General features: G+C 49.5%; 1 protein-coding gene across 1 annotated transcript in view; it reads left to right on the top strand.

Annotated features, from left to right (window-relative positions):
• The window catches only part of SMC1B (structural maintenance of chromosomes 1B), a 2375007-nt gene that overhangs the window by 2024964 nt on the left and 324951 nt on the right, over window positions 1–25092 (top strand). The window contains exon 22 of the mRNA XM_069228259.1: window positions 16927–17078. Within this exon, the coding sequence (XP_069084360.1) occupies window positions 16927–17078 (152 nt within the window). The remainder of the gene's footprint in view (window positions 1–16926; window positions 17079–25092) is intronic.

The following is a 25092-nucleotide window of genomic DNA, read 5'->3' on the forward strand; positions in this document are numbered from 1 at the left end:
ATTTGTAAATATGTATATACTTTGTGATTTGGATGCACGTATTTCTACTTTTTTTTATCTTATTACACTCACTTTCATCAATTCCTTTTGTCCTTGCATTATTCCTGAGGGGTTAGGGGTAACCATGTTATATTGCTGCATCTGCCTGTGTGTATGGTGATGGGGGTGTGGGTGTTGCCTCTCTCTTTTTCCTCCCTCCCTCCCCTGTGTGCTAGGCGGCTGTACGTAGTGGTGCAGAAGGTAGAAGAGCATTGGGAAGACATGCAGGTTGGGCGTGGTTCTTCCCAGAGTCTCCACAGGTGAGTCGTTTCCCTTCTGTGCAGTGTTTCTGCCAGGGTTTTGATGTTGTTGGTACCGCCCTGGAAAAGGTGGCGGATTGGTGTTTCAGAATACAGTGGGCAAAACATTGTTTTCTGCCTGGCTGTAGGCAGTTACTGCCGTGGTGCCTGTTGATTCCGCCCTAGTGGTCAGTGTGTTAAAGTGACAGTCTGTCTGAGCGGTTTCCACCATGGTCATAATTTTGCAGTATTTACTACCGGCCTGTTGGCCTTATTACTACCTCTTTATCACCAACCCCCAAGGTTGTAATGAGGACCACAGTGCACCACTTGTGCCAACAGTCCTATCTCGCTGCAGCCTTGGGGAAAGCACAGAGTGAAAGACTGTTGTGCTAAGAAATGTAATGCTTTCCTATGCGAAAGGACAACACAATAAAGAAAAAAAAAAACACCACCACAAATGTGGCCAATTCTAAAAGAATTAAATGAAATAAAAGAAAAGAAAATGTTACTAGGCTAACCGGCACAAGCAGCAGGCCTAGTTGCTAAAATAACATGCCCAGAGACATCACTAAAATGGCTCTACAACACTGTGGACATTGGGGGAGAAAGTAGCTCCTCTGCCCTAAATCCAAGAGCTCCCTCAGAGGAGGATGTTGGTCAAGGCAAGTTATCCCAAATGTTGACCTTAGAGGCTCAACATTTGGAAATACAAATGAAAAGAAGAGAGCTAGGCTTAGCACCCATCTCTGGTGGCAGCATCGTAATAAATAGGAAGGAAGGAAGACCTTTCAACCTTGGACTGCCAAACTTTGCCCCCCACACCCCTACCAAGAAGGAGATGATATCTAGAAATGGTTGACTGCCCTCAAAAGAGCCTGCATTGGGAGGGAAATCCCAAAATAACACTTGGACACTCTGTTATGGCGATTATTCCCAGGAAAGTGCAGAGATAGGCCTCTTACTGGGTGAAACAGATGCTAAACCCTATGACCTCATGAAGGGTACCCAGATTGAGGGCTATGGATTTACCTCTGAGGAATACCGCATAAAATTGAGAGGGACTCAAAAATCCCATAGTCAGTCCTCTGTAGGATTTGTGGACTTCTCAGTAAAGATACTAGGTGGTTGGTTTTAGGGCAACAAGGTACATGATTATGAAGGGTTGTATAATGTGATGATAAAAGAAGACCTCTTGAGTAGTTGTGTCCATGAAAGGATTCACCAGTACCTAGTAGATTTGGGGCCAGTCTCTTGGGTGGGAACTAGGGTGTCCAAAACCAGATCTTGGGGAGGGGGGGGGGGTGACCAAACGAAAGAGTCAGAGAAGCTCCTAGGCCCTCAGAAATCTGTCTAGGAGGGTGGGTCCAAAGACACTTTGTAGGAAGCTGGCATGGTGTGTGGTGGGTACCTAAGTTACCCCCTATTAGTGTAGTGTAGGCAGTGTCTAGAAGCCAGGCTCCCTAGAGGTAGCTGTGGATGAGCAGCCAAGGCTTATCTAGGAGACCTTCAAAGCACAAGCAATACCACTGTGGTCGCACAGCACTTACACACAAGAAAGAAAACACTCAGTGTTTGTAGGAAAGCGCCACTGTTGGCATGGTTACCCCCCACACACACACAGACTTTTTTCCTAGTGTTGATGCGAACTTTGTTTGAAAGTGTGCTGGAATCCTGCTACTAGGTCCCCAGCACCATTGTTCTTTCCCAAAAACTGTACCTTTGTTTCCACAATCAACACAATCCTGGCACACAGTAAAGTCCCTTGTAAAAGATACGCATGGTACCAAGGGCCCTTTGGCTAGGGATGGTCTCTAAGGGTTACAGCATGTATTGTGCCACCCGAGGGGACAACTCATCAAGCACATTTACACTGCCTGGCAGCTTGTATGTGCTGGGGAACGAAGACTACATGGCACCCCTCTCAGGGTGCCATGCCCACAAACACTGCCTGTGGCATAGGTAAGTCACCCCTCTAGCAGGCCTTACAGCCCTAAGGCAGGGTGCACTATACCACAGGTGAGGGCATAGCTGCATGAGCAATATGCCCTAGGTCCATTCTTAGACATTGTACGTGCAGTGTCGCCATATTGAGTATATGGCCTGGGAGTTTGTCATTACAAACTCCACAGCTCCATAATGGCTGCACTGAATACTGAGATGTTTGGTATCAAACTTCTCATCACAGTAAACCCACACTGATGCCAGTGTGGGATGTATTGACAAATGCACACAGAGGGCATTTTAGATATGCCCCCTGTATGTTAGCCCAACTGCTAGTGTAGGACTGACCAGTCTGTGCCAGTTTCCACTTTCAGATAAGTTTCTGAGCACCAGGGGTCAGTGCCTTTGTGCACTCTTTGGTCAGAAACAAAGCCTGTCCTGGCTGGAGGTGCTTCACACCTCCCCCCTACAGGAACTGGAACACCTGATGGTGAACCTCAAAGGCTCAAGCCTCAGATTACAGTGCCCCATGGCACTCCAGCTAGTGGAGCTGCCCGCCTCCCGGACAAAGCCCCACTTTTGGCAGAAAGTCCGGCAAGAAAATTAGGGAAAACGGGGAGGAGTGACCACCCCAGCGAGGACCACCGCTAAGGTGTCCAGAACTGAGATGACCCCCTCCCTGCAGAATCCTTTATCTTGGTTTGGAGGACAGAGACCAACAGGATTAAGTTTGCCCCCCCCCCCCCCCACTCCCTCCAGGGAGTGGGCACAAGGAGGGTGTAGCCAACCTCAGGGACAGTAGCCATTGGCTACTGCCCTTTGACTCATAAAACACCCCTCAATCTAGGATTTAAGGGCCTCCCTAAACCCAGCTCACCAGATTCTTGGTTACCTAGCAAGAAGAAGATGGACTTCTAAGCTGAAACCCCCAGCAGAGAAGAAGGAAGACAATAACTGACTTGGCCCTAGCCCTACTGGTCTGTCTCCTGCTTCAAAGAACCTGCAAAAGAACAGCGACGCATCCAGCGGGACCATCCATCTCTGCCAAGCTCCAGAGCACTGCCCTGCATCTTAAAGGACCAAGAACTCCAGTGGACAGCGGCCCTGTCTAAAAAGAAACCAAAAACCAAGGGCTCCCTCCTCACTCCAAATGCGTGAGTCCTAACCACTCTGCACCCGACGCCCACGGCCCGTGTCCAGTTGGTCCAACGAGCTAGAGGGGATCCCCAGACGAGCAATTGCCCACCCTCAGTTGACCTCTCCACCCCTCCACGATGATGCCTGCAGAGTGAATCCTGAGGACCCCACTGGCCGCTGAAGGTCTGGATGAAGATATTTGACGCCAAAGGACCCACTGCAACTGCAGCCCCCAGGACTTGTAGAAACCGACACCCGGTGAAGCAACGTTCAGCAGGCGACCCTCCTCCGTGTCCAACCGATGGTGTGCCTGAGATGTCCCCCTGGACCTCGCCTGCAGCCTCTGAGTGACCCCTGGGGTCCCCTCATAGACCAGCATTGGAAACCCGATGCCCTGTTTGCACCTGGCTGCCCCTGTGCCGCTGAGGGTGTGTGTTTGGTGCCTACTTTTGGCCCCTCCAGTGCTCCTCTAATCCCCCTGTTTTGCCCTCCGAGTAGCGGATACTTACCTGCAGGCAGACCTAATTCCAAGTATCCCCTGACGCCTTAGTAGCACACATTAAAATTGCTCATCTTTGACCTCTGAACCCTGCCGTCTCTGTGTTGCTGGTGGTGTCTGTTTGGGGTTAACTTGAACCCCCAACTGGTGCACTTCCTTGTATGAGGCTGGCCTGGCTTATAGTGGGTACCGATTGTACTTACACATTGTGCCAGGTCAAATTATCCCTTATTAGTAGATTAGTAGTGTTCTAGCAGCTTAGGCTGATAGAGGTAGCTATAGCAGAGCAGCTTAGGCTGAACTAGGAGACATGCAAAGCTTCTACTATACCACTTACATAAGTACTATGGCCCTCATTACAACATTGGCGGCAAAAGCTACTTACCGCCGTGCAGAAGACCACCAACACACCGCTGCAGCAACGGAATTCCGCCACGGCCATTATGACCCACTGCTCAGAATCCGCCAAAATTGAGACACCCACACAAGTCCGCCACACCAAAGGTCAGTGATAAACTGGCGAAAACAAAACCTCCACCGTCACGCCAACAGAAATACACCCACACTATCACGACCCACGAGGCGGTCTTTCAACCGCGGTATTCCATTGGCGGTACACACTGCCACGCTCAAAATAGACACACATTTACAAAACACAGCCACATTGGACAAGTCAGTGGGAATGGTTGTCTGGGTCTGGGGATATCCCTACAGGTTAACTGCACCAATATGCGGTACCCCATTTAACAACAGCAATAGTGATTATTAACACAAATGAATGTATTTAAAAAACACAAAACAATCAATTTTAGTATAATTTCAAATTGTCCAATCCAGTCCAAAGATTTATTGTAGCCCATTCACGGTAATACAGTTCAAGCCAACACGTGTTTCGTCCAGGGAAAATTATTTTTTACTTGCCAAACGACTTCTTCAGGGCACTTTGATCTAAATGATCCATCTCTTAAATAAATATAGAGCCGTCTTTGAAATTGTTCGTTAGAATCGGATTTGTATCGTGTTTTGCGTCACAATACACGGATGAAGCCTACATGAACTTTGAACCCTCAATAATATCGCCGGACTCTATATTTATATTTACCCGGCGTTCTTGATTACTAACGCCGTCTTTGAAATTGTTCGTTAGAATCGGATTTGTATCGTGTTTTGCGTCACATTACACGGATGAAGCCTACATGAACTTTGAACCCTCAATAATATCGCCGGACTCTATATTTAAGAGATGGATGATTTAGATCAAAGTGCCCTGAAGAAGTCGTTTGGGATGTAAAAAATAATTTTCCCTGGACGAAACACGTGTTGGCTTGAACTGTATTACCGTGAATGGGCTACAATAAATCTTTGGACTGGATTGGACAATTTGAAATTATACTAAAATTGATTGTTTTGTGTTTTTTAAATATATTAATTTGTGTTAATATTCACTATTGCTGTTGTTAAATGGGGTACCGCATATTGGTGCAGTTAACCTGTAGGGATATCCCCAGACCCAGACAACCATTCCCACTGACTTGCTTTCAGGTGCTCACCTAATAGCCACACACAGTGCCTCTGGAGTTGACCCATCACATAAGGGATGCTGCTATTCCGCAGAATATACGCGTCATGCACTGAGCCAGGGAATTTGGCATTCACATGGGAGATGTACTGGTCTGCCAAAACACTATCTGCACATTCATTGAATGATAACTCTTCCGGTTTCTGTACACCTGTTCACTCCTGCGGGGGGTACCAAAGCCACGTGTCCCATCAGTGGCACCTATGATGTTGGGGATATGTCCCAGGGCATAGAAGTCACCTTTCCCTGTAGGCAAATCCTCCACCTGAGGGAAAACAATGTAGCTCCGCATGTGTTTCAGCAGGGCAGACAACACGTTGGAAAACATAGGCTAGGACATCCCTGATGCTATGGCCACTGTAGTTTGAAATTACCCACTTGCAAGGAAATGGAGTACTGACAGCACCTGCACTAGAGGGGGGATTCCTGTGGGATGGCGCATAGCTGACATCAGGTCTGGGTCCAACCTGGCACACAGTTCCAGGATTGTGGCACGATCAAGCCTGTAGGTGATGATCACATGTCTTTCCTCCATTGTCGACAGGTCCACCAGCGGTCTGTACACCAGAGGATGCCGCCATCTCCTCACATGTCCCAGCGGATGGTGCCTATGAAGGACAACAGCGAGCACAGAGTCAACCAACTCCGAGGTACATACACACAGTTTACACAGAACACGATTCATAATCCAAAATTTGCATGGATGAGTGTTTAGGCAAGGCCTAGGTATGTGTGACACAGTTAAAAATTAAGCCATGTGGGCCACTGAAATGGCGGCTGCCTGACCTGTAAAGTGGGACAATTGGATGTGAGGTAACTGCGCTGGCGTTGTACACCGTCGCGGTAGGCGGTCGAAGACCGCAGCACAATTCTGCACTGGTTAACATTGGACCCTATGGGTCCCAGGAGCCAATGATGATGTACGCCGGCAGTGACGGTACGCACCGCCGAGGACGTGACCGCCATTTTCTATCTGTTCAATCACTCGATCCCTGATCTTCGACAGGAGAGGACCTACACTGCAAGTGCTGCTGTGACCTCAGTCTGGAAGAGACAATGGCTCATGCGTCTGGGGAAAGGGCCCCTGCCTTCACCACGGAGGAGTTGGAGAAACTTGTGGATGGGGTCCTCCCCCAGTACACGCTACTCTATGGTCCTCCAGACAAACAGGTAAGTACACTGGGAGCATGCTGTATGGGATATGCCTGTGTGGAGTGGGGTGGATGAAAGATGGGGGGGAGAATGAGGCATGCATGAAACGACGGTGAGTTCATGTGCCACATGGCAAGGGTAGGGATGGGGGCCAATGACTGTGACGGTGCAGTTTGTAATACCTTCTCTTTTTCCCCTGTACAGTTCATGTAGGTCAGCGCCCACCAGAAGAAGGACATCTGGCGTGCCATCGCCAAGGACGTCCGGACCCTGGGGGTCTATCACAGACGGAGCACCCACTGCCGTAAGAGAAGGGAGGACATTCGCCGCTGGAGCAAGAAGACGGCGGAGGCCCAGCTGGGGATGGCCTCCCAACATGGGAGGGGTGCCTGTCGCACCATGACCCCCCTGATGTTCAGGATCCTGGCGGTGGCGTACCCGGAGTTGGATGGGCAATTGAGGGCATCACAGCAGCCACAAGGGGGTGAGTACACTCTCATTCAGCTGATTCAGCACGCAGTGGAGGTGTCTTGGTGGGGGAGGTGGGCTGTGGGTTTCCCTAGGCCAGGGCGAGTGTGCTAGTTAGGTCCCCTTCTTCTGGCAGACCCTGTGGCACCCCACCTGTGTAGAGTGCCAACTACACCTAGTCAGGCTCCTGTGACATAAATGTGTGCAGATGTCGGCCATAGCCTTGTAGGCCATGTCCCATTGATTGAATAGTGGACCCCAAGTGCGCGGCGTAGTGCAGGGGGCTTCTGTGTCTGTCGTGTCCGCTAACGGTAGCGGTAATGCATGCACTCAACATGTCTTTCTTCTGTCTTCCCCCCCCTTTTTGTGGTCTCCCTGTTCTTGTGTACATTAGCATCATCAGGTGGAGGAGCAGTGGCACCAGAGCAGGAGGGAGCTGCATCCCACTTGGCCCTGGAAGGCGACACTACGGAGTCAGAATTCACCAGTGGGACGGAGGGCGAGGGTAGCTCCACGGCGGGGACAGGAGCTGACACCAGCGATACGGACTTGTCCTCTGATGGGAGCTCCCTTGTGGTGGCGGCCACATCTGTGCCCCCCGCATCTACAAGTACAGCCGCCACCCCCCCTCCCAGCACCGCCCTCTCAGCAGCCCCTCAGCCTTTGCCCCGTGCCCGCTCACCCAGGAGGGTGGGCATCATCTTCGTCCCAGGCACCTCGGGCCCTGCCCCAGTCACCCCTGCTGCCCTCAGTGAGGAGGCCATCGACCTCCTTAGGTCCCTCACTGTTGGGCAGTCTAGCATTTTGAATGCCATCCGGGGTGTAGAGAGGCAGTCAAAACAAACCAATGCATTCCTGGAGGGCATTCATTCTGATCAGGCAGTCCTTCAGCGAGCATTTCAGACTCTGGTCTCAGCACTGATGGCAGCCATTGTCCCTGTCTCTAGCCTCCCCCGTCCAACTTCCTCCACCCAGACCCAATCCCCTGTACCTCAGCCTATCCCAAGCACACCATCAGACCTGCATGCACACACCTCAACACACAAAGGAAGCTCAGGCAAACATAAGCACCACGCATCCCACAGGCACTCACACTAGCATCACACATATGCAGACACACCAACATCCACTGCCTCCACTGTGTCCCCTCCTCCTCGTCTCCCTCCCAGTCTCGTCTCCACTCACACCTGCATGCACTACATCTACAGCCACTACTTCCATCACCAGCACACCCACCACCACATCACGCGCACGTGAAGTCACCACCACGTGAAGTCACCACCCCCACTACCATTTACACGTCCCCTGTGTCCTCTCCCAGTGTGTCTGTGACGCCACCTCCCAAGGTACACAAATGCAGGCACACACCCACCCAACAGCCATCCACCTCACGACAGCCTTCAGTGCATGCACCTTCACCCAAAGTCACCAAACGTTCACCTCCTACAACCACAACCTCTGCCTCCACTCCCAAACCCCCTCCAGCTACCCGTCCCATTGTTCCCAAGAAACTTTTCCTGTCCACCCTTGACCTCTTTCCCTCACCTCCCCCACCCCATCAGTCTCCTAGGGCCCGACTCTCCAGGTCCCAACCTAGCACCTCAGCCACAACATCTCCGGGACCAGTGGTGCCAGTAGTCACCAGATTCTGGAGTGCACCAGGCAGCAGGGCAGCCAGTGTGGCAAGGAGCCACAGCACGGACAGTCCCCCACCTGTCAAGCATCTAAATTTGGCCAGTGCCCGGCGGGAGAAGGGGAAGACTCCAGCCACCAAAGCCACTCCCAGGGGTACAGGTAGGAGTGTGGAGTCAGCTGCAACACCTTCCAAGGTGGGGAAGGAGCACAAGAAACTCAGCAAGTCTGGGAAGAGCAGCACGGCGGAGAAGACCGCCATCAGCCCTGCTGCCCAGGAGGCCACCGCCATCATCCCCGCTGCCCAGGAGGCCACCGCCATCATCCCCGCTGCCCAGGAGGCCACCGCCATCATCCCCGCTGCCCAGGAGGCCACCGCCATCAGCCCCGCTGGGCCAGACAGGACCGCCAGCACCAGCCCCGCTGGGCCAGAAAGGACCGCCAGCACCAGCCCCGCTGGGCCAGAAAGGACCGCCAGGACCGCCAGCAGCTGAGTCGCTGCCAAGGACACCTCTGCCACAAGCACCGTTGAACAGGACACCACCGCCACAAGCACCGCTGAACAGGACACCTCCGCCACAAGCACCGCTGAACAGGACACCGCCGCCACAAGCTCCGCTGGCCCATGAGCGCCAAGGGCACTGACACTACTGAGTCTGCCACGAACAGGATAAAGCACTCTGGGCACAAAGCCCCCTCCAGAACCAGTGGAGTATCCCATCCACTACCTCTGTCCTTGGCAGGATGAAGCACTCTGGGCACAAAGCCCCCTCCAGAACCAGTGGAGTATCCCATCCACTACCGAAGTCCTTGGCAGGATGAAGCACTCTGGGCACAAAGCCCCCTCCAGAACCAGTGGAGAAAGGCATCCACTACCTGAGTCCTTGGCAGGATGAAGCACTCTGGGCACAAAGCCCCCTCCAGAGCCAGTGGAGTATCCCATCCACTACCTCAGTCCTTGGCAGGATGAAGCACTCTGGGCCCAAAGCCCCCTCCAGAACCAGTGGAGTATCCCATCCACTACCTCAGTCCTTGGCAGGATGGAGCACTCTGGGCACAAAGCCCCCTCCAGAACCAGTGGAGAAAGGCATCCACTTCCTCAGTCCTTGGCAGGATGAAGCACTCTGGGCACAAAGCCTCCTCCAGAACCAGTGGAGAAAGGCATCCACTACCTCAGTCCTTGGCAGGATGAAGCACTCTGGGCACAAAGCCCCCTCCAGAATCAGTGGAGTATCCCATCCACTACCTGAGGCCTTGGCAGGATGAAGCACTTTGGGCACAAAGCCCCCTCCAGAACCAGTGGAGACTGTTATCCACTACCTCAATCATTGGCAGGATGAAGCACTCTGGGCACAAAGCCCCCTCCAGAACAAGTGAAGTATCCCATCCACTACCTTAGTCCTTGGCAGGATGAAGCACTCTGGGTACAAAGCCCCCTCCAGAACCAGTGGAGACTGTTATCCACTTGAGAGACTGTGGCTTTGCACTTCCCAGGATTGCACAGTGGGCAAACCACCCACTGTAGAGACTTGAGAGACTGTGGCTTTGCACTCCCCAGGATTGCACAGTGGGCATGGAGCCCCCTCGTGGATTTGGCGTTGTGTACTCAACCGGCTGAGGTGCCCCCTCTTTCTCTTCCCCCTGAGGTGCCTGTTTTATTTCTATCTGATGCCCCTGCAGTGTTCTCTCCGTCATGTTCGGGTATTGAGTGTGGGCCTCGCCCATGCGGTGTGGGCCCAGTGTTCCACGGACTTCAGTGGAGCAATACCTGGACTACTATTCTTGGTGTATATATATTTGTTTATAGTGTATATGTATATTTTTGCATACTGGATTTTAATAGATTACAATGTTTACACTCATTTCCTTTTGTCTTTGCATTCTTCCGGGGGGCTTGGGGGTGTAACTGTAATGTATCATGCTGTATTAGTGTGTGTGTTGTCGTGGGTGAGGTTGGGGGTGGGGGTGGGGGTGTTGCGTGCTGCTTGTGTGTGTCCCTGTTTTTTCCCTCCCCTGTGTCGTAGGTGCAGTACTCACCGTGGTCTTCGCCGCCGGCATTCGTGCTTCTGGTAGAGGAGCAAGAAGATAAGGGCAGGGAAAATGTGACGCTCTGGTTCCATGGCGTCCTGGTTCCTCGTGGGATGTGTAGAGGTGAGCATTTTCCCTTCGAAGTCCTGTTTCCGCCGTGTTTTTGTTTGAGGTGAATCCGCCCCGGAAAAGGTGGCAGATTGGTAGGTTGTGATACTGTGGGCGGTACATTGTCTCCCACCTGTCTGTTGGCGGTGACCGCCGCGCTGTTTGTTTGTACCGCTGTGGCGGTCGGAGTGTTAAAGTGGCTGTCTTTTTTGGCGGTTTCCGCCACGGTCGTGATTCCATTTTGTTTTCCGCGGGCCTGTTGGCGGTCTTACCGCCGCTTTAACACCGACCGCCAGGGTTGTAATGACTACCTAAATCATAAGAAAGAGAATACTCTTTGTTACTAAGAGTTACTAAAAATAAAGGTAGTTTATTTTAGTGACATTGTGCCAAAAATATCTCAGAGGATATACTCCCTTAGGAGGTAAGTAAAATACACAAAATGTACACACAAACCAAAATCATGTAAGTAAAACAGTCAGAAAGTAGTGCAAACACTGTAGAATACAGTAGGATGCAATAGGCCTGGGGCAACGCAAACCATATACTAAGAAAGTGGAATGCGAACCACAAATGGACCCCTAGGCTAGTGTAGTGTGTAGAGGGTCTCTGGGAGTGTAAGAAAACACTAAGGGTGTCCAAGATACCCCACCCCAAGACCTTGGAAAGTGGGAGTAGTACTACTATTTCCCCAGAAACACACTAAAGTCATGATCGAGGATTTTGCAAAGACAACAACAGACTGCAAAGCACTGAAGACGGATTCCTGGACCTGAGGACCTGTAAAGAAAGGGGACCAAGTCCAAAAGTCGCGAAAGTGTCCAGGGGGGCAGGAGCCCACTAAACTCCAGAGAAGGTGCATCTGCCTCCGGATGGAAGAAGCTGAAGATTCTGCAACAACGAAAGGTGCTAAGAACTTTTCCTTTGTGCAGAAGATGTCCCATGGACTGCTGGAGGATGCAGAATTGTTTCCCTGGCAAAATACCACAAACAAGCCTTGCTAGCTGCAAGAGTTGCGGTTGAAGAAAAAGGGTGCTGCCGGGCCCAGGAAGGACCAGGATGTCGCCACATCGGAGAGGAGACAGAGGGGGCCCTCAGCAACGTAGAGAACCCATGCACAAGAAAGTGGCACCCCGCAGAAGTCCTTGAACATGGGTTCAAGACGTCTGAACACAGTGGTCATCTCAGCACTACAAAAGAGGGTCCCACGACACCGGAGATCAACTCAGGGAGCTGAGTGTCGCAGGACAGAGTGCTGGGGACCTAGGCTTGGCTGTGCATGCAGGATTTCGGGGAAATGTGCACAGAAGCCCTTGTAGCTGCAGTTCATGCGGTGCACAGGATTACTGTGTCGACAGGGGAGGCGAGGACTTACCTCCTCCAAATTTAGACAGTTGGACCACTGGACAGTCTTGGTCACTTGGGTCCACCACCTGTGTTCTAGGGACCACGCTCATCAGAATGAGAGGGGTCCCAGAGTACCGGTGATGTTGAAGTTTGGTGCAGGCTGAAGCAGGGAGAAGATTCCTTCGACCCACTGGAGATTTCTTAATGGCTTCCAGTGCAGGATGAAGGCAGGCAGCCCCCAAAGCATACACCATCAGGAAACAGTAGAAAAAGCCAGCAGGATTAGGTGCTACAGTGTCACTGGTAGTCTTCTTGCTACTTTGTTGCAGTTTTGCAGGAGTCCCGGAGCAGTCAGCTGTCGATCCTTGGCAGAAGTCGAAGAGAGAGGTGCAGAGGAACTCTGGTGAATTCTTGCAAGTCGTTATCTGAGGAAAAGCCCACAGGAGAGACCCTAAATAGCCCTCAGAGTAGGATTGGACACCTAGTCAGGTAAGCACCTATCAGGAGGGGTCTCCGACGTCACCTGCTGGCACTGGCCACTCAGAGGCCTCCAGAGTGCACTCACACCTCTGCATACAAGATGGCAAGGGTCTGGGACACACTGGAGGAGCTCTGGGCACCACCCCTAGGGTAGTGATGGACAGGGGAGTGGTCACTCCCCTTTCCTTTGTCCAGTTTCGTGCCAGAGCAGGGACTGGGGGTTCCCTGAACCGGTGTAGACTGGCTTATGCAAGGAGGGCACCATCTGTGCCTTTCAAAGCATTTCCAGAGGCTGGGGGAGGCTACCCCTCCCTAGCCTTTAACACCTATTTCCAAAGGGAGAGGGTGTACACCCTCTTTCAGAGGAAATTCTTTGTCCTGACTTCCTGGGACTGGGCTGCCCAGACCCCAGGAGGGTAGAACCCTGTCTGTGGGGTGGCAGCAGCGGTAGCTACAGAGAAAACCCCAGAGAGATGGTTTGGCAGTACCTGGGGTCCATAGTGGAGCCCCGGGGATGCATGGAATCGGCTCTCCAATCCCAGATTTGGAATGAGGGGACAATTCCATGATCTTAGACATGTTACATGGCCATATTCGGAGTTACCATTGTGAAGCTACATATAGGTATTGACCTATATGTAGTGCACGCGTGTAATGGCGTCTCCGCACTCACAAAGTCTGGGGAAATGGCTCTGAACTATGTGGGGGCACCTTTGCTCACATTTAGTAACTTTGCACCTAACCTTCAGCAAGTGAATGTTAGACCTGTTGGTGACTTATAAGTTACTTAAGTGCAGTGAAAATGGCTGTGAAATAACGTGTGCGTTATTTCACTCTGGCTGCAGTGGCAGTCCTGTGTAGAGGTTTGTCTGAGCTCCGTATGGGTCGCAAAAGAAATGCTGCAGCCCATAGGGATCTCCTGGAACTCCAATACCTAGGTACCATATACTAGGGAATTATAAGGATGTTCCAGTGTGTCAATTGAAATTGGTAAAAGTGGTCACTAGCCCATAGTGAAAAATGTCAAGGCAGAGAGAGCATAAGCACTGAGGTTCTGGTTAGCAGAGCCTCAGTGACACAGTTAGTCACTACACAGGTATACACATTCAGGCCACAAACTATGAGGACTGGGGTCCTGGCTAGCAGGATCCCAGTGAGACAGGCAAAAACAAACTTACATACATGTAAAAATGGGGGTTACATGCCAGGCAAGATGGTACTTTCCTAAATTCCTAAAACCCGGAGACTTAAACTATAAGTGTTGTACTTACCTGTAAAATGACCTAGCATTTCTTCCCCCAGGAACTGTTTCTGAAAATTGCACTGTGTCCATTTTTAAAACAGATTATTGCCAATAATTCAAAAACAGTATACCTTATTGATTTCAAACAAAGTACTGTTGATACATGTGCGAAATACGAATCTATTAAAGTACTTACCTGCAACTTGAAACTTGTGGTTCTAAAAATAACTTAAGAAAAGATACTTTTGCTATATAAAAAACATTGCCCAGAGTTAAGTCATTGAGTGTGTGTGTCTTCTATTATCTGTGTGTGTACAACAAATGCTTTGCCCTACCCTCTGATAAGCCTAACTGCTCGACCACATTGCCACAAAAGAGAGCATTATTATTATCTATTTTAGTCTCTGTTAAGCCACAGGGGAACCCCTAGACTCTGCGCACACTATCTCATTTTGAGCCAATACCTGATCACACAGGCAAATTCCAAAATTACCTTTAGAAAACTGATTTTTGAATTTGGCATTTTTTTCAACATTTTTCAAAGTTCTGCCAGGGCCTTAGTTAAGTCTACTTAGCATCTCTTTTTTTTAGATGTAAAAGTTATTTTAAGTTAGGATTTAGTTACTAGAAATAGTTTTTAGTGTCTAAATAGTAATCCCAACTTTTAGTCACATAAAAGATCAGCTCAGATGAAATAGTGGTGGTTCTCAACCTCACCCCTTACCTCCTTCTAGGGATGGCAGAGTTAAGATCCCTCTGTAAGCTGAAAAATATTAAAACAGGTTCCAACCCTACCGAGGTCAAACTCCAAGAGCTCTTGGCAGGGTACACCAGGGACCACCCTGCTGAGGAGGAAGAACTCCCCTCAGAGAGGGAAGTTGTTAGTGATGAGGAGGATGACCTCCCTCCTCCTCACCTAACTATGGAGAGAAGGGTCCCAAGATCCTTGTCCCCAAGGATAGAACTCACTGGATCTGGATCTTCCACAGGGGAGTCCAGCTACTTTGAGAACATTGGGGACAGTCTCAATGAAGTTCTTTTAGCAAGGATGGCCAAAAGGTTAGCTACAGAGCAACACCTCCTAGCTATAGAATGGGAGAGAGCAGAAATTGACTCAGCACCAATTAATGGTGGCAGCAATATAAATAGAGTCAGAGAAAATACTGATCTCCTGAAAATACCCAAAGGGATTGTCTCAAAATATGAACAGGGTGATGGTATCACCAAGTGCTTCACAGGTTTTGAGAGGACTTGTGCAACCATAAAGTTAAACAGATCTCACTGGGAAGCTTTCCTTTGGGAACTGTTCACTGTTAAGTGTAGGGATAGATTCCTCACACTCTCTGGTAAAGATGCAGAATCCTATGACCACATGAAGGCTACCCTGATTGAGGGCATTGGATTCTCCACTGAGGAGTAAAGAATTAGGTTCAGGGGCGCTCACAAAACCTTGAGCCAGTCCTGGGTTGGTTTTGTTGACTACTCAGTGAAAACTCTAGATGGTTGGATAACTGGCAGTGGAGTGCATGACTATGATGGGTTTTATAATTTGTTTATGAAGGAACACTTGTTAAGTAACTGCTTCAGTGACAAGTTGAAACAACATCTGGTACACCTAGGTCCAATTTCCCCCCAAGAATTGGGAAAGAAGGCAGACCATTGGGTCAAAACTAGGGTGACCAAGACTCTTCCACAGGGGGTGACCAAAAGAAAGGGGTCACAGAGCCTCCCCAGGAGAAGGGTGGTGAGACACCTAAGGACAAAAACAAAGAGTCTTCTCAAGGGCCACAAAAAGTTGCTCAGGAGGTTGGGCCCGAGCCTCTTCACAGTTCACAAATGGGCACAAGGGTAAAAACCTTGATCCCAAGTAGGCCTGGTGTCACGATTGTAAACAGAATGGACACCAAACTGGAGACATGGTCTGTCCCAAGAAAAATTCCACTAGCACTTCTCCAGCTCGGATCAACAGTGTGCCCAGAGCAAATCAGGGTTCACACTGAAGCTATTCTAGTCCCTGAGGGTGGGGCGGATATAGCCACACTGGCTGCCTGGCAGACGAAAACGCAAGAATACAGGCAGCAGCTCTTTTAATCAATGGGACAAAGGTAGAATCCCTGAGGGATACAGGCGCCTGTGTCACCATGGTGACAGAGAAACTGGTTTCCACCGGACAGTATTTGGCTGGACAAACATATCCAGTTACCAGTGCTGACAATGTGACTAAAGTCCATTCCATGGCAAAGAAAAAAAATTATCAAGGCACCCTATTTTTCCTAGCAAAGGATAACAAAAAAAAAAAATAAAGTCTAAAGCCTCAAAATGAATGTATATTTTTTTAATTTAGATTTTATGTCAGTCTTTTTAAGTGGGTAGCAAACAAGTGATGATGTATGACAGTTTCAGAAAATTCAGGATTTTTAGTCAATAGATCTTTTCATTCTCTTACTTTTAGTTTTTGTAGGCTCAAAAATTCCAGAAGTCAAAATGCTTCTGATGACCAAAGTGAGGATGGGGGGAAGATGTCACACAATAGATTGGGAACATTGAGGTGTTCTCCCTTATGTACATAATAATGAATCACTTCATTGTAGAGCATGCTGTACCCTCCCAAAATGCGGACAGCCCTGAATTTTTCACCGCCATCGCCTTTTGCTCCCCGATACCTGATACATAGGGGTTAACCTCAACCACCTTTACCCCATACTTCACAGCAACGTGTGCTCTGCAGTGATCATCACCTCTTTCACATGCTGAACGCATGACTATGGGTCTGTGTGGATGTTTGTTCGTTTTTTTTTTTTTTTTTTTTGCCTGTTTGTTTGCTGGATTTATTTTAAATGGTTATCTGTGGGTGCTTTAGTCATGTGCATGATATATGCATATGTATCCCATGTATTGAGTGGATTTTTTGTGCATGCACCAAGCAAAGTAAAATCAAATGAGTTGGCCAGTGGTTGGTGTACTTTTGCCTAAACTTCTAGCGTATAGTTATCTAGTCAAAAAGCTTAATGTATTTACACTTTTGTTGCAGGCGTTTCTCAGTCCTGAAAACCCAGAAGAACCCTACCTTGAAGGGATTATTTATAATTGTGTGGCGCCTGGAAAACGTTTCATGCCAATGGACAATTTGTCAGGCGGAGAAAAGTCTGTGGCAGCACTGGCACTCGTTTTTGCTATGCACAGGTACTACTGTCACAAAGATATGACATTGTAGTTGTTTTAACAGTGCTGAGTATTGAATAAATAACAAGCATTGGCAAAACAGAAAAGATTGGGCTATGTAAAGAGAAAAACATGTGGCCACTATATACTTGCAATTGAAATATTACATTTTCACTGATATGGCAGGTTTACTAGTGATTTTGTTAAAGAGCAAGCCTTTCAGTTGTCATGCGTTTTATTGTTCCTATTTGTGAGGGAGACAAGAATAAATAAAGACATAAGCAATGATCCAAATCCCTATAGTGTTGCATTGTTACATTTTATAACTCCAACTTCATAAAGGAGATGGAAAATTAAATTACATCACATGGTCGGTATGAACCACACATCATTGGCCCCTGTATACCACAATGTAGATGGTACCTGTGAAAGTAATTAATTTAAGTCAGGAGACATGACAGTTTCATTCACATTGCTTGGGCGATTTGTGCTGTTATGAGCATTTTGTTTTCTTGTTGAAGGGATATATCTGAGAATATTATTTTCGGAGTGCAAAATACTGAACAATTGAGCTTGCAGAGGATGTCACTGCCTAATAGATTAGTGAGGGAAGTGAGGCTGAGCTAAAAAGAATATTTACGGTTAATTGTTGCCAGAGAAATGGACACAGTATCGGGGCGGCTCCTCCGCAATGGCAGAGGAGCATCTCCTCACTGGCTAAGAGCCAGCAGCAGAAAAATAAAATGATGCTTCAATATTGTTTTATTTTTCTGCTGCTGGCTCAGCCAGCATGTGAAGGGAGGGGTGGGGCTGGGCCTCGGGAGGGGTGATGAGGAATTGATTGCACTAAGTGCGTATGTGTGTTTGGACAGCCTAAGACGGCCGGCCAAACACACATGCGCACTTAGGTCTCTCAGTTGGGCTGGAGAAACTGCACAGGCCCCAGAGTTGGCTCTGAGCGGCAGTCCGAGACGCTCAGACCAATCCTAATGCTGCTTTCATGCTAGCTTTAGCATTAAAGCAGCGCCAGGATTGCTGGGGAGCCTGTTCTTTTGTCCCAGTGAATGCTGGGACACCAGAACAGGAAAGGAGGACGATACAAGCGAGGCGGCAGGAGAGGACGGAAGTGAAGGGTATGTCTTTTTTTTTTAAAACATCTTCCCATGGTCCCTTACCAATGTAATTCATCAATGCTGGGGAGGCCGCACTACAGCTAGCACTCCATCACTGCTGCACAGGCCTGAACAGCCACACTATTGACTACGCGGCGGCCTGGTACTGAGCTGGCCAGCGACTGCTGGGACCCACCGGGGTGTTAGAGTTCCCTGAGGATTTCCCTCCTGCTGCTCTTTTGGGGGTCGCCCCCTTTCCTCTCCATGCCTGCAACTGTTGATGCAGGTGGGACTTCCTGGCCGGGCGTTGGCTGCGGGCGGCTGAGTCTGGAGGCGTTGTGCTGCCTAATCATTGTGTGAGCAGCGCGCCCTGCGGGATCCTACTGACGGGATCAGCCCCTGGAGTCCTGCATTGCGCAGGACCTGCTGGAGCGGGTCTGCATAACAAGGACCTTCCAGTGTGCCCAGGGCGCCTTTGGCCCCACTACATGTATGAGGGGTCTGAGGAAGCAGACTGGTCAAACCCCGTAGGGGGTTGGAGCCCTTGGGACATGCCCTTCACCTGCATGGCATGATCATTCTGGGAACATACACTGCCTCTACATGGGCGTAGATGCTCTCTTGTGCTCACCGGACCCAATACATCCCTGGTGACTGGGTGGGGCTGAAGAGGCACAGGACGCCTGTGGAAGTACAACTTTTTGGTGTACGAGGTGCGTCGCTGGCCTAGCTTGGTCTGGATGAAGCCCCAGGGCCATCTTGCACTACCAGCATTACAGTATATGGAACCGACTGTAGGACTGCAGTGTACGCACATATTGTACGGTGCTGATACCTCCCCTTAGGGGCAACACCAGACTAATTGTGCTTTAACAATGCACCCCATTGAATACTGTTTTCCATGCCTGGCGGACGTGTACATTCGTGAGACCTACATACAATACAAGCACCCTAGCCACATTGATGGGCGGCCTGATCCTATTAGCAGCTGTGGTGATTGGCATACTGAACTCCTAGAGAGATGCTTTTTGGTGGCTCTGCTGCTTGTGCCCTGGTCACATCGCTAGACATTGACAGTGTGGCCGCATCTTGTTGGTTGACTACTTGTTCTGCCCATCAGCCCTACTGGAGGTCTGGCGGGTCACCTCTTTTCTTCAAGTACATCATGCCACAAGCGAGTATTGTGGTGCCAAAGCCATCATGACCAAGGATAAATCATCTTCTGCTACTAAACAAAGCACAATAAATAAAGGGCTGGCGGCCACGATTCCAGGCGATGCAACGCTCTTAGAGGCCATAACGCAATTGCGTGACCTGCTAAACACCAAAACTGGAGCAGTGAGTTCTGACGTGGCCCTCCATCGTCAAGATCTCAGACAAGCGGTGGAACAGATTGCCGAGGCAGAGACAAGAGTGTCAGGGGTCGAGGACTCTGTAGTCACCCTCCAGGAGAAAGTGACTGAACTTGAGGTCGTGACAAGGGAGCTGGCTTCACGGGTGGAGGATGCAGAGGGGAGAGCTCATTGAAACAATGTAAGATTTGTGGGCTTCCCCAAGGGCTGTTAGGGCCAGTCCATGGATGTATTCTTGGCGTAGTGGATCAAGTAGGTGGTGCCTGCGGAGGCCCTCTCCTCGTGCCTTGTGGTTGAGCGTGTCCACAGGGCGTTGACACAGAAACCCCCTCCTGGGGCACGGACGATATCTGCCATCTCTCAGATCTTGAATTATATGGACAAGGATGCAATACTCAAATACGTACGCCAGCAAGAAGAGGTCATGTACCAATCCTGTCACATCATGGTATTCCCAGGTTATCAACCGCACCAATCATTTGCTGTGACTAAGCAGCACCTTCGAGACTTGAAGTTGCAATACATGTTTTTTTTTTTATCTAGCACGCAATCTCCAAAGCCCAAACACACTTCTTTGATACTCTAGACAACTTTCTTCATTAGACAGATGAAAGGGTGGCACTGAAGCCCCATGATCCGCCGCATATGTATTCTGACTCCTTGCAGTGAGACAGGTGAGATCGTCTCCTGAAATCTGCAATGAAACAGTGCAGCATATCATCATGGCAAAGTGCTAGACAGAATGGAGACCCCTAATTATGGGAATGGTGCCTCATTGATTGCGGCATGCGCTTCAGGAAACTGAATCCTGCCCACCGGGGAACTGTTTCATTGGTGTACTGTCTACGTTGTTCGGACTATACCGCCACCCTAGAGATAGCTGTTGGTTCCTCTCTAGGTATATAGTCCTTATGTGAAATGGGGATTCATCAGAAGTGGTTTTGGGAGCCCCCTTTTGGAGCTACCTGTACTAACAGTCTGCAATAGATACATCTTGTTCCTTGAGGTACGGGGGAGGGAAGGTTGTTTTGGGTTGTTAACCCATGCTCACAAGCACAGGCCTCCTTTGAGGTTATTTCTACACCTACACTGTAGTAAGGTGCCTTTTTTCTTGGCCTGTTTACCCCCATTTTCGGCCTGTTGTCAGTGTGTTTCTTCAGGTTGCAGGAATCTGCTTTTCTGGGATCTGGGGAGCCCCTAAATACTGAATTTTGGGGTGTGTTTAGGTCTGGGAGGTGGCTACACCCTCTTTGTGCCTCCTCCCTGTGGGGAGGGGGCCACATCCCTAATCCTATTGGGGGAATCCTCCAAACTCAAGATGGAGGATTTCTCAAGGCAGGGGTCACCTCAGCTCAGGACACCTTAGGGGCTGTCCTGACTGGTGGGTGACTCCTCCTTGTTTTTCTCATTATCTCCTCAAGCCTTGCCGCCAAAAGTGGGGGCAGTGGCCGGAGGGGCGGGCATCTCCACTGGCTGCGATGCCCTGGGGCGCTGTAACAAAAGGGGTGAGCCTTTGAGGCTCACCGCCAGGTGTTACAGTTCCTGCAGGGGGAGGTGAGAAGCATCTCCACCCAGAACAGGCTCTGTTCCTGGCCACAGGGTGACAAAGGCACTCTCCCCATGTGGCCAGCAACATGTCTGGTGTGTGGCAGGCTGGCAGAACTGGTCAGCCTACACTAGAAGTCGGGTAGGTATTCAGGGGGCATCTCTAAGATGCCCTGTGGGTGTATGTTACAATAAATTGCACACTGGCATCAGTGTGCATTTATTGTGCTGAGAAGTTTGATACCAAACTTCCCAGTTTTCAGTGTAGCCATTATGGAACTGTGGAGTTTGTGTTTGACAAACTCCCAGACCATATACTCTTATGGCTACCCTGCACTTACAATGTCTAAGGTTTTGCTTAGACACTGCAGGGGCATAGTGCTCATGCACATATGCCCTCACCTGTGGTATAGTGCACCCTGCCTCAGGGCTGTAAGGCCTGCTAGAGGGGTGAGTTACCTATGCCACAGGAAGTGTGAGGTTGGCATGGCACTCTGAGGGGAGTGCCATGTCGACTTAGTCATTTTCTCCCCACCGGCACACACAAGCTGTGAGGCAGTGTGCATGTGCTGAGTGAGGGGTCCCCAGGGTGGCATAAGACATGCTGCAGCCCTTAGAGGCCTTCCCTGGCATCAGGGCCCTTGGTACCAGGGGTACCAGTTACACGGGACTTACCTGAGTGCCAGGGTTGTGCCAATTGTGGAGACAAAGGCACAGTTTAGGGAAAGAACACTGGTGCTGGGACCTGGTTAGCAGGGTCCCAGCACACTTTCAAATCATAACTTAGCATCAGGAAAGGCAATATGTTAGGGGGTAACCATGCCAAGGAGGCATTTCCTTACAAGCTCCTACAGCCTGGACTCCACCGTGACTTTTTTACTTGGTCCCCTCTCTCTACAGGTCTTCTTCTCCACAAATTCACTGCTGGTTTCTTGCAGTCTTGTCTGGGTGTCTTCTTATATTCTTTTCCTTCCTTTTGGGTGGTTTGAGGAAAACCCAGTGATTTACTCCTGCTTTCCTGGTCGCTGAGGGATACTGTGTTACTTACCTCAGTGGTTTTCTACTACTCCCCTCTACACATTCCACTTACCTAGGCGGGGGCCCTGTGTTTGCATTCAATTTTTTATGGCTGAGCGCAAATAGCTGTGTCCCTGTTGTTATCTCTCTGCCGTCTTGTAACCACGCTCATGTCCTGCCCGTCAGTTTGGTTGGTTCGTGGGCTTGCCTTTTACAATTTGCTTGATTTCATAAGTGAAAGGCATGCATACGTCATGCCTTGTCCGGTGCTTAGCCCGCCTCGAGTGCACCGGCCAACTACTGAAAACATATGAGACTCCATGTTTTCTGTATGGTTTCTGGTATACTTTTTCTCTTTATTTTGTAGGCAGTGCTATCTCGTTGGGTAGTAGTCGAGCACTTTGCATGGCATCGACTCAGTTGCATGGACAATTGCAAGTTTGCCAGTTACATGAATATTTGCACTTTTGCCAGTTACATGGATAATTGCACTTTTGCAGATACTTTTCACTATGAGCAAGCTTCTGTTTCCTTTTTTGCTCATGGCCGCCTTCGGCTCGCTTATTTGAAACTGTTTTACTTTTCAGTTTATGTGGCAAGAAAAGTCCAGTTAGTAGTTTTAACTCAAGTAAACACGAGACCTATCGCATTGCAAATGCTTGTTTAGTATATGGTTTGGGCTCTCCGTAGGGTCACTATTGGTTATTGCTGTTTGCACTGTTTTCTAACCTGTTCTATGCCTGTTACTGTTTACTAGTGTATATAGTGTATTACTTACCTCCTATTGGATGGTAGCCTTTCTAGTATTTTGTGGTATTGTGTGCCTTTATTTTTGTACAACTGAGTGTTTTGTTCTCTTTCATGTGTGTATGTGCTGTGTGACTACAGTGGTTTTTTTATGAGCTTTGCATGTCTCTTAGATAAGCCTTGGCTGCTCATCCACAGCTACCTCTAGAGAGCCTAGCTTCTAGACACTGCCTACACTTCACTAAGAGGGGATACCTGGATTTGGTATAAGGTGTAAGTACCTTAGGTATCCACCACATACCAGACCAGCTTCCTACATTGGTTCTGCAGCGGTGGGATAAGCACTTGCAATTGCCTTACCACTCTGTTACTTGGACCTTTCTACAGGAAAGACCACTTACTAGGTAGGGATCCACACTTATACCTAGTTTCAGGAAACAGCCTCTTGGGTTTGGGTAAAGGAAGGGTCTAGGCATAGCCCTTGCTCCAAACTTCTCTAAAAGAGACTAGAGGCTGGGAGGTTAGGCACACCCTACACCACTCTAACACAAGCATGTCTTCAGGACAGAGCACATTTCAGGCTATGGAGTCTCCTTATGAGCCTCACTTTTCAAGAATTGAGGGAGAAGTGCAAAGAAAGGAAACCGAAGACAGGGAGGAACTCTAACAAGAGTCTGCTCCTAGGCCTTCTCCTCCAGGATGACCAGGACCATGCTGGTGGCCAGGAGGAGAGGGAGAAGGATGTAGACTCTAGCTCCCAGTGTTAGAAAGAGAAGATCTGGACACTGATGAATGTCAGGAAGGTCCCTCAGAGGATCACAGGGTCCCTAGTAAACTCCCTAGTGCAGCTGGGAGCACTACAGGTAGTGTGACGGGAAGCCATGTTAGTAGGCCCCCCTTTGTACCCAGAGGGCTAGTCCAGAGGGTTGGTAAAACTAGGGATAGATCCTCCTTTGCCCTTTCTCACTACAGGTAGTGTGAAAGGAAGCCATGTTAGTAGGCCCCCCTTTGTACCCAGCGGGCTATTCCAGAGGGTTGGTAAAACTATGGAGATATCCTCCTTTGCCCACTCTCATGGCACCTCAGTATCTGAGGGGACATGCTGCACAACTCCAGAAGTAGACAGGGAACTCATGAAACTGAGGCTGGAGGAGGCCAAGTTGAGGCTGCAACAGCTAGCCCTAGATAGGGAGTCCTTGGCAGTAGAGAGAAAGAGGCAGGGGTTGGGGTTGGCACCCGATGGTGGCAGCAGCAACTTTGGTTTCAGGGAGCCTAGAGTCAGGGAGGACTCCTTAGTAAAGTTGTTCCCCCCTACAAGGTGGGGAATGACATCCAAAAGTGGTTCTCTGCTCTGGAGAGGGCCTGTAAAGTACAGAGGGTCCCCTAGAGACAGTGGGCTGCTATCCTTTGGCTCTCCTTCTCTGACAAGGGTAGGGATAAAATCCTTACTGTCAGAGAGTAGGATGCTGATAACTACACTGTTTTGAAGTATGCTCTTTTGGATGGGTTTGGTCTTACCAGTGAACAAAACAGGATAAAGTTCGGGGAGACCAAGAAAGAGTCCTTCCCGGATTGGGTTGATTTTGTGGCTTGCTCTGTGAAGGTTTTGGAAGGCTGGTTACATGGTACCAAGGCCACCGATTATGGGGGCTTATACAACCTTTTTCTGAGAGAGCATACACTTAACAATTGTGTGTCTGATTTGTTGCTCCAACACTTGGTAGACTCAGATCTGAACTCTCCCCAAGAATTGGGAAAGAAGGCAGACAAAGGGGTCAGAACAAGGGTAAGCAGAAAAGCTCACACAGAGGGTGACAAAGACAAGAAACAGGAAGGAGGAAAGTCTCAGGACAAGGGTGGGGACAAAAACAAATCTAAAGAGTCTTCACCAGGCCCACAAAATTCTGCTGGCAGTGGGTCCAAAACCTATTCCTCCCCTTCACATAACAAGACGCCTTGGTGTTATGTTTTTAGGAACAAAGGCCGTAGGCCAGGAGACAGCTCCTGTCCTAAGAAAAGCACCAAGCCACCCACAACTACAACCAACCCCCACCTCTACCACTAGTGCCCCTAGTAACAGCAGTAGTGGTGGGTCAGGTAACAATAGCCAATCCAAGGGTGTAGCTGGGTTCTCTTTTAGAAGTGTGGTAGGGGCTAATTTAGTTAGGGAGACCTCTGAGGCTGTTTTAGTCTCAGATGGGTGATCTTGCCACCCTTGCTGCCTGTCACAAAAACTGATGCTCACCCTACCCCTAAGGCAGA

The sequence above is a fragment of the Pleurodeles waltl genome, chromosome 4_1 (genome assembly GCF_031143425.1).
Source record: "Pleurodeles waltl isolate 20211129_DDA chromosome 4_1, aPleWal1.hap1.20221129, whole genome shotgun sequence".
NCBI lineage: Eukaryota > Metazoa > Chordata > Amphibia > Caudata > Salamandridae > Pleurodeles > Pleurodeles waltl.